Source organism: Schistocerca piceifrons, chromosome 3 (assembly GCF_021461385.2).
Source record: "Schistocerca piceifrons isolate TAMUIC-IGC-003096 chromosome 3, iqSchPice1.1, whole genome shotgun sequence".
In the NCBI taxonomy this organism is placed as follows: Eukaryota; Metazoa; Arthropoda; class Insecta; order Orthoptera; family Acrididae; genus Schistocerca; species Schistocerca piceifrons.
The window spans coordinates 857,001,406-857,016,166 of record NC_060140.1 but is presented as its reverse complement, the minus strand read 5'-3'; the positions used below and the strand labels follow the sequence as shown (position 1 = coordinate 857,016,166).

The following is a 14,761-nucleotide window of genomic DNA, read 5'->3' as shown; positions in this document are numbered from 1 at the left end:
TGGAGGAATAAATGAGAACCACCCAGAAGAATAGAGATGAATGATAAACAGTAATATCTTTCGTATGCCACTTGTGAATGGTATAGAAACCAAACACTACTGTCTAATTTCAAGAAAATTTCTTTCAGTGCCCCCACGAGCAGAGAGAGGGAGGCACCACGCAGTTATAGCTTTGGGGCAGCAAAGTATTCCCATTCTTAGCAAGGCAATGTGTGATACTAACTCGGCCATTGCTTGCGGCAATTGATATAATCTAAAACTGGAGGAAAATGCTGTTCAGGTTCAGAGCCATGCTGTACAGCTGCTGAAGGGTCATAGGCAAAACAAACCTCTTACCTGCCTCTGAAGACAGCAATGCCAGCTGTGATTGTACTTCCGGCCAGTAGCAATAAGTCAACCTCACATTTGGTGTACCACCACATGAACCTCTGTGTAAACTTTGCCTACTGACGTGTCATCCAGACCAAATCATCCTCAGAGGGTGTCTCATTATAGGAGGCTTGAATTATGGTGTATTTTTTGACTTTTGTTAAGTCATCCACTTCAGATTTGCACTATTATTCCTTAACCAAAATAGCAGCTGATCAATTCTACGAGGGTTGCCCAGTAAATAATGCCCCATATTTTTTTTCTCCGAAATAAAAAATATTAGAAATGTGACACTTTAGGTGCGAGTTATTTGAAGTTTCCCACGTGTGTACGCAAAGTTTCAATTTCCTCCGACAGAGAGCGGTGGTGTAGGAATGTTCTAAAATGGCATCTGCAGGTGACATCCGTCATAAACAACGTGCAGTGATTGAATTTCTCGTAGCAGAGGAAGAAACCGTGGGCAATATTCATAAACGCTTGTGCAAAGTCTACGGAACATCTGCAGTCGATAGGAGTACTGTTGGTCGCTGAGCACAGAGGGTGAAAGCATCAGAAGGCGGTGCTGCGGAGCTCCGAGATTTGCCGCGGTCGGGAAGGCCTCCCACGGCTGTCACGCCTGACATGTTGCAGCGGGCTGATGTTCTCATTCGACGGGATCGACGCATTACGACTCGACAATTGGCACTGGAGTTGTCAGTAAGCAAAGGAAGTGTGGATGTGATTATCAGTCAGCTTGGATACTCAAAAGTGTGTGCAAGATGGGTTCCTCGGTGTCTTACTGTCGATCACAAATCCCAAAGAAAAGACATTTCTTTCGATTTGTTGTGACGCTTTCACGTTGACGGGGAGGCCTTTTTGTCACGGATTGTGACAGGTGATGAAACTTGGGTGCATCATTTTGAGCCCGAAACAAAAAGACAATCGATGGAATGGCGTCATGCTTATTCTCCACAGAAGAAAAAATTCAAAACAGTTCCTTCAGCCGGAAAAGTCATGATGACTGTGTTTTGGGATTGCGAGGGCGTAATTCTCATTGATGTGATGCCAAAAGGCAGTACCATTAATTCAGAGGCTTATGTCAAAACATTAGACAAACTTAAGCAGCGCTTCCGGCGCCTTGGGCGTCATGTTAACCCACAGGATGTTTTGATTCAGCATGATAACGCTCGTCCTCACACAAGTTTGAGGACTTGTGAACACATCGCGAAACTGGGTTGGATAGTGTTACCCCATCCACCCTACAGCCCCGATTTGGCTCCTTCAGACTTTCACTTGTTTGGGCCAATGAAGAATTTCATTCGTGGAAGACGTTTTGCCGATGACGAAGAAGTGATTCACGAAGTGACAACCTGGCTCCGTAGGCAGAGTACAGATTTTTACCGGCAGGGAATACACGCTCTTGTGTCTCGCTGGAAAAAGGCCGTCGAACTTGAAGGAGATTATGTGGAAAAATAAAGCAAGTAGACAAAACATCAGTCTTTCACATATGTAAATTTGATTGTTGTGGAATAAATACTTCTGGAGAAAAAAAATATGGGGCATTATTTACTGGGCAACCCTCGTATCATTTTGTGTAGTAAGTGCGAACATGTGTCCAAGATGCTGATCTAGCTCCAGTGGTAAGCACAACAAGAGAGACGTTTTGCATCATAGAGAAGTTTAACATTAAAATTACAAGATGTCAGGCAATGTATTACTTCCTTCCACATACACTTCATGAAATTACAACAGTATGAAAATCACAGAAATTATGGCTCATGTGGAGGCTTCCCAGCAGTCATTCTTTCCCCGCATCATTTTCAAATGGAACGAGAAAGGGAGGAACTAACAGTGATATCAGAAGTACCCTACTCCACGCACTGAAGTGACCTGCAGAGGATGAACGTCTATTAGATGTCAATTCAGATGCTCTTTTTGGTTGATAATTGTGGTCTGAAAGACTTCATTGTACATGTATGTGAACAACGCTATTTTTTTCCCTTTCTCGAGCATAACATCTAATATTTTTAGTCTTAACAGATCTACAAATGTTACGTACACCTTTTTCAAGGAGAACTTTCTGCTACTCAACTCACATTACCATTTTTAAGAAAAATACATCAAAGTAATGGTATAAAATTGTGTTACAAACTGTGTCATAAGAGTTTTGGTTAGAAGTGTGTGCCACATATGTCGCTGCCCTCAGTATCTGGCTCTCCCTTACTCACACCACTACATACAATGTCTTGACCACGACACAATTGGTATGAGGGAACAGACAGCAGCACTTACTGCAGGCTGTTGGACTGGTGCCGCATCGACAGGCTGGCCATGGCTGACAGTGTCTCCGACTCCTCCGCCTCCTTCTGCGCCGCCTCCATCGCAGACCAGCTGACCGTGTGTGCCGCTCTCTTCAGGCAGGGCCAGTGTGACAGCTGTAAATGAGTTGCATTTCAGTCTTACCCATTTCCACAACCACACATTGTCTTTCCAAGAAATTCTACACAAAAATCTTTCTTTCCTATACAGTTCCCCAATGGGGGCATTATGTCTTCACGTTTTCACAGTGAGACCACGTCTCCAAGCATGCTGCAGGTTGTCAATTGGCACTGACACACCAGTTCTGGTGCAGAATGTTTATAGTAGAAACAATACTCGAGTAAAATAAAAGTTTTCTGGGTGGAGAGCTGTGCTGTGTAAAATAAAATGGATAAAAATGGCATTTCAACCAGAGATGCTGCAACCAAAATATCAATTGTATTCATTTAGTGACAGTTATTTTGCATCATGACAAATTTACACCCCAAAAACTTTTATGTCAACTGACAATCCTCAGTAATTAAAGCCAGTGATATTAGATTTAAAAGCAAATGCTTTCAAGGAAAATGTTAATTTCTCTAAATATTGTATATTTGAACATTTAAACTATGTGTGACGCAATGGATTACGTGTAAAGTGACTGGCAAATCTGAAACTAAAGTAACAGCATCAATTGTAGTGTGTGGTGAAAACTGAAGCAAAAATGAGACAGTTTATTCCAGACATCAGCTTTATAGAACAGCAGGAAATTTTCAGCTTTGGACAGCATCATTTGCTGAACTCGGAAATCCTTACAGTAAGTGATTCTTTCCAATGAAATTGTCATACATCCTGTATACAGAGCTTTCATCAGAGCCATGCTGAAAGCAGGGAAAATGAAAAAAAGATGAAGAATGTAAGTTGTAGTGGAAAAATTATTAAAGAAGTGGATGCTTTCAAATATCTAGGAAGTAAGCCAGCCAGAAAAGGATACACACAGGAAAAAATTTCAGTGAGGATAGAAAACTCCTCAGAATTTTGTTACAGTGTATCAGATATAACTAGGAGAATACAGCTGCACAGATATTCCTCAAACTACTGTACAGTGTGTGACAGAGGGTACCACTAGTCATTTCCTTTCCTGTTCCACTTGCAAACAGAGCGAGGGAAAAATGACTATCAATATGCCTCCGTATGAGTCCCAATTTCTTGTATCTTATCTTTGTGGTCCTTACGCACAATGTATGTTGGCAGCAGTAGAACTGTGTGGCAGTTAGCTTCAAATGTTGTTTCTTTAACTTTTCTCAATAATATTACTCAAAAAGAACGTCGCCTTTCCTCAAGGGATTCCCATTTGAGTTCCCAAAGCATCTCTGTAACACTTGCGTGTTGTTCAAACCTACCAGTAATAATAAATCTAGTAGCCCGCTTCTAAATTGCTTTAATATCTTCTTTCAATCCGACCTGATACAGATCCCAAATACTCAAGCAGTACTCAAGAATAGGTCACACCTGTGTCCTGTACACAGTCTCCTTTACAGGTGAATCGCTCTTTCCTAAAATTCTCCCAATAAACCAAAGTCTACCGTTCCATTTCATATTGCTTTGCAATGTTAAGCCCAGATATTTAAAAAGAGTTGACTGTGTCCAGTATGACACTAGTAATACTGTATCCAAGCAAAATAAAATAAAATAAAATAAAAAATACAGATTTGTTCTTCCTACTCTTCTGCATTAACTTACATTTTTCCACATTTACAGCAAACTACCTTCATCACACAAACTGAAAATTTTGTCTAAGTCATCTTGTATCTTCCTACAGTTACTCAACTTCGACACCTTAGTGTACACCACAGCATCATCAGTAAACAACAGCAGGTTGCTGCCCACCCTGTCTGCCAAATTATTTATATATACAGAGAGAACAACAGTGGTCTCATCACACTTCCCTGGGACACTCCTTGTCTCTGACGAACACTCGTCTTCGAGGACAATATACTGGGTTCTATTATCTAGGAAGTCTTCGAGCCACTTGCATATCTGTGAACTTATTCCATATGCCGTACCTTTGTTAACAACCTGAAATGGGGCACTGTGTCAAATGCTTTCCAGAAATCTATAAATATGGAGGTAGCCTATTGTGCTTCATACATAGTTCACAGTATATCATGTGAGAAAAGGCAAAATAGCTGCCAAAGCAAAGATCGTGATATAAAAATCATACTACCTACCAATTAATAACACTGGATCAGAATGTCGGGCCTGGACACAAGGGATCCTGTGGAATCATATAAAACACACTTCAGGTCAACCCCCCTAAAAAAAACTCTGGAGAGAAATGGGAGAGAGGGAGAGAGAGAGAGAGAGAGAGAGAGAGAGAGAGAGAGAACCAAGAAGAGCTCTAGTACTGACAGAATCCAGAAGAAGAAGAAGAAGAAGAAGAAGAATGCAGGGTGTGTAAGCGAAAAAAAGAAGAAAAAGCCTGGGTTTCCTGGTTAAAAATACTTTCTCCCAGGTGAAAAATACACTTTTTCCTGGGTAAAAATACACTTTTTCCTTGTTGGGAGCACATTATTTTTGTGTTACGTGACAATACTTTCCCTAGAGCTGTAAGACTTATCAATCCTTGGTGTGGTAAATGTCTTACACCGGGGCGCGGCAAGCTACTAACTGCTGCAATCGCCGATTACAGTTAAAGATGACACACTTTTTTTTACATTTAAACATCCTTGGTATATAATTTTTCTACAATTTCAGTTGCAGGCATACTTCATACTTGTAAAACACACTATTAACCTGGAGGTATTTAAGACATTAACAGCTGTCAACGTGACAGGTGCCAGCATGGAAGGCCACAGGGGTTGTTCAGCTACATGCTGCACTCCTGTAACTTTCCAGCAACAGCAATTAACGGTGCGCACGCATCCCATTGCAAGGTCCATCCCTCTCTTGCTTGCACTAGAGGAAGATAAGGAGGGCTATGCAACTGATAAAGGCAGTTGATAATTGTGTAATGCCAATGATTCTCTAACTCTTCTCAAGACACTTGTATTAATTCTTTCATGCACTACAGTGCTAAAAGTGTTCAGCAATAAATCACAGCACATATTTTAGTACATAATAGTATTTATTCATTATAGTTTTGTGAACAGGTATATTTTTTAACGAATTTAAATTAGTTTCTGCATAGGTGTGAAGTTGGATTCCTGAAGTAATATGGATGAAGTAGTGGGCTCCTAAAATGACACAAAGATGTCAGTTAGTAAAAATGTGTGCTGGAAAGTCTGTGGAAACATCCATTTGGGGGACCTAGTTTTGAAGGGAAAAGTGACATCATCGAACAGGGACAGCCTAAACTAAATCTTCCACATTTAAATTCAGTAACTAAAAATTTTGTCAGATATTTTCAAGAATCTTGGTACTCCTCTTACAAATGGTTGTGCAGCTGCAAAGAGATGCAAAAATTGTACCATGTTTTTTGTTTCCGTCCGATGTGTAGTGGGCAAAAAATGGCATGAATGACATGAACAGTGTCAGCAACTTAGGGAACAGCATGGGAATTTCGACGACCATATTACATCTGCATGGACCCTCATTAAATTTGGCAGTGCAAGGACAGATTTTTGTTTGACCAACATCTTGATATTAAGTGTTCAGTAGCGTCATTTCCTAGCTGCATAAGAACTTTGTGGGGTGGCGGGTAAAATTTAATTATTTGTTTGTTTGTTCGCCGTTTTTCTCGCACGAGCCTGGCAACTAATTTAGTAGTCAGCCAGAAAGCGAAGGGAAACGTACTGACCTTAGTTTCCTGTCTGCATGGCGACATTCTGGTCCAGCCCACTGAAAGAAAAGTTTCTATCCTCCTATTTCTTTGCACTTGGAAATTCACTATTTTCAATTGAAAGGAAGTCTTTCTATATTATCAGCACATTTAGCAGTTCAGAGGTGACCTCTACGGTATGTTCCTACCAGATTGTCTTTCACCCTGACTAAAATTACTCAATGAAATTTTGCAATAATTGTTCAAAATTAAAGTCACCAGATGCCATGCGGAATTGTAAGTCACACAGACGCGGAATTGTAATTCACACAGACAGCACACTAACAGTTACTCTGGTGAATTCTAAGCGATCCAGGATGGTGTACAATCCTCATGAGTTCACTATCCGTTTTTACCGCAAAATACGCGCTTTGTTACAGTTCGGTTCTGACATCATCCGAGGCAGAGGGAGATCTGAAGTTTGACAGATGTGGATCTTACTGTAGCTGAGTGCGAAGTGAACCTCTTTACTGCCTCTCAGGCTGCATTTATATTGGTGCTGGAGCAGACTGCCAAGGGAACATCTGTTGTCTACGGCTATCTACATACTGCAGCAGCCTTCGAACGGCCGCCTTCTCATGCAAATAAACTTTAATAATATAGTTACAAATTACTTCAGAAACCTCTGAATTTTTATTTGTATTCAGTTGAGCTGTTTGAAATCAAAGAAAAAGTTTCAGCTCACTACAATGAAAACTTTGCCTTCTAGAATTTTTATAGTGGAACTAACGTAGATTGTTACCTCTGAACCATATCTGTACTAGAACTTACATCAGCAGTTATTAATATTACAACTCTCAAATTAAGTATAGCCCTATCACTTGGTATGTTTTATCATCCACTTTAACCAAAATTCTCTATCATTAAAAATCACAGGTACTTAATCTACAACAATTGGGTACATTTTAGTTACAAAATTGGTTTTTTACTTAATTACTCAAAAACTATAAGAGGTAGCTTAATGTGGTCTTTAAGTTACTGTTTTGGGGTGAACTCAAGCATAAAACAAATTTTCATGTTTCGAAGTCCATTATTTAGCGCCTCTCATTCTTCCCAAAAATGTGGATTCCGATGTTAATTTTTTGTTATATGGTTTTGGAAACCTGCACCACTTATTTATGAGCTCTAACTGCACCTTCTGACAAAATTCTGGCTTTCGAGCTTCATTATTTAGTGCCACTTATTTTTCTCTTAAAACGGCATTTCTACGTAAACTTAAGTCTAGAACATAAAGACTTGGTACTTAGAACATTATAACACTAAACTATATTTTAACAAAGTTTTAAACATAAATTTTGATTTTTAATTTCATACTTAATTGTGGTGCAATACATGCGTGCTACACGCAGACGTGTTAAGGTGACGTGGCGCTACTAGCAGTGAACTGGGGTAAGTCCCAGCACACTCGCTCACCTCTGTATCTCACACACGATACAGTGCTTGGCTTATTTCAACTTCCTTTCAGAGGACACGACGTAACAGAAGACAGTGATAATCGGGGCAATTATGTTGAACTGTTACACTTAATGGCACAGAAAAATGAATGTTTGTCAAACTACTTGCAGACTTCAACTGTTTTTCAAGATATCTCAAGTGACATACAGAATGACATAAATGATTCCATTGCTGAAGTAATTTGTACAGAAATTTCGAAAGAACTAAAAGAAACGCCATTTGTTGAGGTTATTATGGATGAAACTTTAGGTGTTTCAAGCCAATCCGAACTTTCAACTGTTTTGCGATATGTAGTTATTAGCCACTCGTGAAGTGTGTGAGAGATTTATGGGATTTGTTGATGTCAGTGATAATCGATGTGCTGCTAGTTTAATGGAGTATATGTTTGGCTGCATAAAAGAACTTTATTGTGGTACAAAACTCAAGAGTCCAGACATACAATGGCTGTGCCGTCAAGGCTGGCCAACATAATGGGGTACAAACACTTGTGAGATGCAAATACTCCTCAGTTCTCTTGCTATGCTCATAAACTGAATTGAGTACTGAAAACAGTCTGCTGAACAATACACAGGACTGCAATTTTTTCCCCCCATTCAGCTTCTGGTTTTGCATTTTTTTTTCCTCCAAAATTGTCCAAATGATCCAATGCTTTGGATAAATTGATCAAATGACATTTTTCTTCAATATCCAACACCAGATGCTTACGTAACAGCAGATTAATCAAGCTACTGGCAAACTACAACATTGAGCTCACAGAGCTTTCCAAGCGATTTTACCATGCTTTGTTTTGTGAAAGTGTTGATACTGTCTTGCATCAGTTGACTGACAGGTATGTTGACTTGGATAATTTGGAGTCCTTTCACATCTGAATTACAAAAAGTATAGCCAATATATAGGTAACTTCCCTGTGTCTGTATTTAATTCCTAGAAGGTATCCTATGGTGGACATTTTGATATCCTTTGACTAAGAACTGAGCTATTTCTGATATATTCTTCAGACGAATTCCAGAACCAGCCAGTATTTAGACAAAGTCAATATCTCACCTCCTGTGGTCTCACAGAAGCCATACCTGAAGCATCAAAACTAATGAAATCAATTTTAACCATTCCTGCAACCAGTGCTTTGGCATAAATATCATTTTCAGCGTTGGAGAGAATCAAAACGTATCTTAGAAATACAGAATTGTAAACCAGACTGTCCCACCTTGCTTTGTTGTCCACTGAAAAACGATTGCTCAAGTCCATGAAACAACAACTGTCATTCTACGACTCTGTGATTGACAATTTTGATAAGAAGTAACCCAAAATTGACCTCAAATATAAATAAAAATTTGAGTACTGGAGCTTTTAATAATATCCTTATTCCTGTAAATACCATAAGAGGTATTTTCTGAGTATTCGGTATCACTCAGTAGGACTAATATTGACAAAGTTGTGTATTGTCCTTTAATAGATGGCATATGAAATTATTCAATGTATTGGTAAGGCTTGATGCAATGCAGTAATGGTTTATCATAAACAATAACATGATGATGATGATGATGATAATAATAATAATAATAATAATAATAATAATAATCACAATAGTAAAGCTTCTCAAACCACCATTCCCAATATGTATCCGTCAGCTGTTAGAAATGTCAGAAGTAGTGACATCATGCCCACCAAAAGCAGTTCGTTGTTCCAAAGTATTGCATAAAGAGATGCTTTACTTTTGAAGCAGATTTCCTTTTAACCAAGATGAGTTATGTTGTGCATGAGGCTGTGCAATGGATTTCTTAAATCACGGAGTGTTTGACTCTCATTCAGAACTTAGATAACCACCGAGGTGGGCTACATTATGCAGAGCATTGAAGACAGCTCGATGGAGTGTGGTTATGCCAACGTGCCCGTGCTGTCGTCACACCAGATCTCACCAGAAATGCCACGGAAGGTGGTGCGGATGAAGTGTAGTGAATAGGTAGAGTCTGAAATCAGGTTTTGCGTGTCCTCGTCAGCGGGTTGGAGGTTAGGCAGTTCAGAGAGGTCTAACAGGAAATGAACGGCGTCGACTCGTCAAAGGAAATCAGCAACTATATTGTCAGAACCCTTTATGTGTCTTGACATCGGTGGTGAACTGAGATATGAAGTCCATATATCTAAAGCGGCGAGGAGGCGGGTCAGATGGCGGGTTTGTAATGGCCGGGGGTCACCAGTGAGGAGGCTGCTCGGGTCGGTTTCACCAAACAACACTCCCATTTTACAGTAGTTCATTTATTCACCTCTTTACACACGCAAGACTTACACAGAACTGACATGGCGGCACTGAACAAAGATAATGTTTAGCTTAGTTCAAAATATCTTTACTTTTAACAATTTTTTAAAAGTTATGAATACCATAAGTATCTCCACAGCTTTATACGATGGTGCAGAACTTCCTGGAATTTTAGGAAAAGAAACCCAGCAAAAAACGGGTTTTGGAATGATCTTTGATGTGTGGCAACATGTACACTGCATATTTTCAAATCATGAAAGCATAAATATGAATTCCACCCAATACAGCACTGTAGCTCCCAAAGCACTGAAACCGAGATTTCACTGCGCAATGTGCTTTTGTCAGCCAATCATAGCTCATGTTCTGTGATCTTGCCAGCCAATGACAGCAGTTATTCAGAGTGTAGAACACGTGATGATGTCATCCACCAGTAACATCACTTTTAAGTAGTGTGACCAAACAAATAGGAAAAGTTGATGGTGTAGATTAATATGCATACAGTATAGCTACAAGAAAAGCTAAGCTTTCACATATAATTTTTAAATAATGGCATACATGGCTGGTCTTCTGGGTCCAAAATTTTTCTAAGTAGCTGGTTCTCTAAGTTCTGAATGAGAGTCAAACACTCCGTGATTTAAGAAATTCATTGCACATTCTCACGCACAACATAACTCACCTTGGTTAAAAGGAAATCTACTTCGAAAGTAAAGCTTCTCAAACTACCATTCCCAATATGTATCCGTGAGCTGTTAGAAATATCAAAAGTAGTGACATCATGCCCACCAAAAGCAGTTCGTTGTTCCAAAGTATTGCATAGTCTTTGTCCTAAAGCTTTTGACACATTTTTCTGTCAGCAGACACTTGCATGTGCCTGTGTTTTGCTGTTGTAAATGGCACATTTTCTTTGCAACTTAAGTTTTATTTTGGAGTTATTCTCTTTTTTTTTTTAATTGCTACGGTATTATTCTGTAGTGTAGTGGAACATTAATCATTTTTTTTATTGAAAGATTTCATAGAAACATTTTAAATAAATATACTGTTTAAATAGTTCCAATAATGTCTGCACATTTCTTCAAGAAAAATCCTAACTGTCACTCAAAGCTCCAATGTCAGGCGCGTAATGGGACCCCTTAGGGATATGGCTGCAAGGGAGAGGAAGAAAACCAATGTGCACTCCTTGTGCATACCGGGGGGAGTCATTCCAGATGTGGAAAGGGCCCTTCCGGATGCCGTGAAGGGTACAGGGTGCACCCATCTGCAGGTGGTCGCTAATGTCGGCACCAATGATGTGTGTCGCTATGGATCGGAGGAAATCCTCTCTGGCTTCCAGCAGCTACGTGATTTGGTGAAGACCGCCAGTCTCGCTAGCGGGATGAAAGCAGAGCTCACCATCTGCAGCATCATCGACAGGACTGACTGCGGACCTTTGGTACAGAGTCGAGTGGAGGGTCTGAATCAGAGGCTGAGATGGTTCTGTGACCGTGTAGGCTGCAGATTCCTCGACTTGCGCCATAGGGTGGTGGCATTTTGGGTTCCGCTGGATAGGTCAGAAGTCCACTACACCCAGCAGGTGGCTAAACAGGTAGCAGGGGTTGTGTGGCGTGGACTGGGCGGTTTTTTAGGTTAGATGGCCTAAGGCAAGTACAGAAAGGACAACAGCCTCAAAGGGTGCTGGGCAAAGTCAGGACATGCGGGGACCAAGCAGCAATCAGTATTGTAATTGTAAACTTTCGAAGCTGCGTTAGTAAAGTACCGGAACTTCAAGGGCTGATAGAAAGCACTGAAGCTGAAATTGTTTGTTATAGGTACAGAAAGCTGGCTGAAGCCAGAGATAAATTCTGCCGAAATTTTTACAAAGGCACCAACGGTGTTTAGAAAGGATAGATTGCATGCAACCGGTAGTGGCGTGTTTGTCGCTGTTAGTAGTAGTTTATCCTGTAGTGAAATAGAAGTGGATAGTTCCTGTGAATTATTATGGGTGGAGGTTGTGCTCAACAACCAAGCTAGGTTAATAATTGGCTCCTTTTACTGACCTCCCGACCCAGCAGCATTAGTGGCAGAACAACTGAGAGAAATGTGGAATACATTTCACATAAATTTCCTAGCATGTTATAGTCTTAGGTGGAGATTTCAATTTACCAGATATAGACTGGGACACTCAGATGTTTAGGACGGGTGGTAGGGGCAGAGCATCGAGTGACATTATACTAAGTGCACTATCCGAAAATTACCTCGAGCAATTAAACAGAGAAACGACTCATGGACATAAGATCTTGGACCTACTGATAACAAATAGACCTGAACTTTTCAACTCTGTAAGTACAGAAAAGGGAATCAGTGATCATAAGGCTGTTGCAGCATCCCTGAAGTAAATAGGAATATAAAAAAAGGGAGGAAGGTTTATCTGTTTAGCAAGAGTAATAGGAGGCAGATTTCAGACTACCTAACAGATAAAAACGAATATTTCTGTTCTGACACTGACAACGTTGAGTGTTCATGGAAAAAGTTCAAGGCAATCGTTAAATGCGTTTTAGACAGGTACATGCCGAGTAAAACTGTGAGGGATGGGAAAAACTCACCGTGGTTCAACAACAAAGTTAGGAAACTACTGCAAAAGCAAAGAGAGCTTCACCGCAAGTTTAAGCACAGCCAAAACCTCTTAGACAAAAGAAGCTAAACGATGTCAAAGTTAACGTAAGGAGGGCTATGCAAGAAGTGTTCAGTGAATTCGAAAGTAAAATTCTATGTACCAACTTGATACAAAATACTAGGAAGTTCTGGTCTTACGTTAAATTGGTAAGTGGATCAAAACAGCATATCCTGACACTCTGGGATGATGATGGCATTGAAACAGAGGATGACACATGTAAAGGTGAAATACTAAACACCTTTTTCCAAAGCTGTTTCAAAGAGGAAGACTGCACTGCAGTTCCTTCTCTAAATCCTCGCACGAACGAAAAAATGGCTGACATCAAAATAAGTGTCCAAGGAATAGAAAAGCAACTGAAATCACTCAAGAGAGGAAAGTCCACTGGACCTGATGGGATACCAATTTGATTCTACAAAGACTATGCGAAAGAACTTGCCCCCCTTCTAACAGCCGTGTACCGCAAGTCTCTAGAGGAACGGAAGGTTCCAAATGATTGGATAAGAGCACAGGTAGTCCCAGTCTTCAAGAAGGGTCGTTGAGCAGATGTGCAAAACTATAGGCCTATATCTCTGACATCGATCTGTTGTAGAATTTTAGAACATGTTGTTTGCTCACATATCATGTCATTTCTGGAAACCCAGAATCTACTCTGTAGGAATCAACATGGATTCCAGAAACAACAATCGTGAGAGACCCAACTCACTTTATTTGTTCATCAGACCCAGAAAATATTAGTTACAGGATCCTAGGTAGATGCCATTTTCCTTGACTCCCGGAAGGCGTTCGATACAGTTCCGCACTGTCGCCTGATAAACAAAGTAAGAGCCTACGGAATATCAGACCAGCTGTGTGACTGGATTGAAGAGATTAGCAAACAGAATACAGCATGTTGTTCTCAATGGAGAGACGTCTACAGATGTTAAAGTAACCTCTGGCGTGCCACAGGGGGAGTGTTACGGGACTATTGCTTTTCACAATATATATATATAGGTCCTAGTAGATAGTGTCAGAAGTTCCATGCGGCTTTTCGCGGATGATGCTGTAGTATACGGAGATGTTGCAGCATTAGAAAATTGCTGCGAAATGCAGGAAGATCTGCAGCAGATAGGCACTTGGTGCAGTAGTATACGGAGATGTTGCAGCATTAGAAAATTGCTGCGAAATGCAGGAAGATCTGCAGCAGATAGGCACTTGGTGCAGGGAGTGGCAACTGACCCTTAACATAGACAAATGTAATGTATTGCGAATACGTAGAAAGAAGGATCCTTTATTGTATGATTATGTGATAGCGGTACAAACACTGGTAGCAGTTACTTCTGTAAAATATCTGGAAGTATGCGTACCGAACGATTTGAAGTGGAATGATCATATAAAATTAATTGTTGGTAAGGCGGGTGCCAGGTTGAGATTCAATGGGAGAGTCCTTAGAAAATGTAGTCCATCAACAAAGGAGGTGGCTTACAAAACACTCGTTCGACCTATACTTGAGTATTGCTCATCAGTGTGGGATCCGTACCAGGTCGAGTTGACAGAGAAGATAGAGAAGATCTGAGGAAGAGCGGCGCGTTTCGTCACACGGTTATATGGTAAGCGTGATAGCTTTACGGAGACGTTTAGCAAACTCGAGTGGCAGACTCTGCAAGAGTGGCGCTCTGCATCATGGTGTAGCTTGCTGTCCAGGTTTTGAGAGGGTGCGTTTCTGGATGAGGTATCGAATATATTGCTTCCCCCTACTTATACCTCCCGAGGAGATCACGAATGTAAAATTAGAGAGATTCAAGTGGGCACGGAGGCTTTCTGGCTGTTGTTCTTCCCGTGAACCATACGCGACTGGAACAGGAAAGGGAGGTAATGACAGTGGCACATAAAGTGCCCTCCGCCACGCACCGTTGGGTGGCTTGTGGAGTATAAATGTAGATGTAGATGTAGAACAGAG

The 14,761-nt window shown here is 40.6% G+C and overlaps 1 protein-coding gene across 2 annotated transcripts in view; it reads right to left on the bottom strand.

Moving 5' to 3' along the window:
- Positions 1-14,761, bottom strand: part of LOC124787737 (histone deacetylase 5) — a 112,744-nt gene that overhangs the window by 6,973 nt on the left and 91,010 nt on the right. For both annotated transcript variants that reach the window (XM_047254591.1, XM_047254592.1), the window contains one exon: positions 2,641-2,783. In XM_047254591.1, the coding sequence (XP_047110547.1) occupies positions 2,641-2,783 (143 nt within the window). The remainder of the gene's footprint in view (positions 1-2,640; positions 2,784-14,761) is intronic.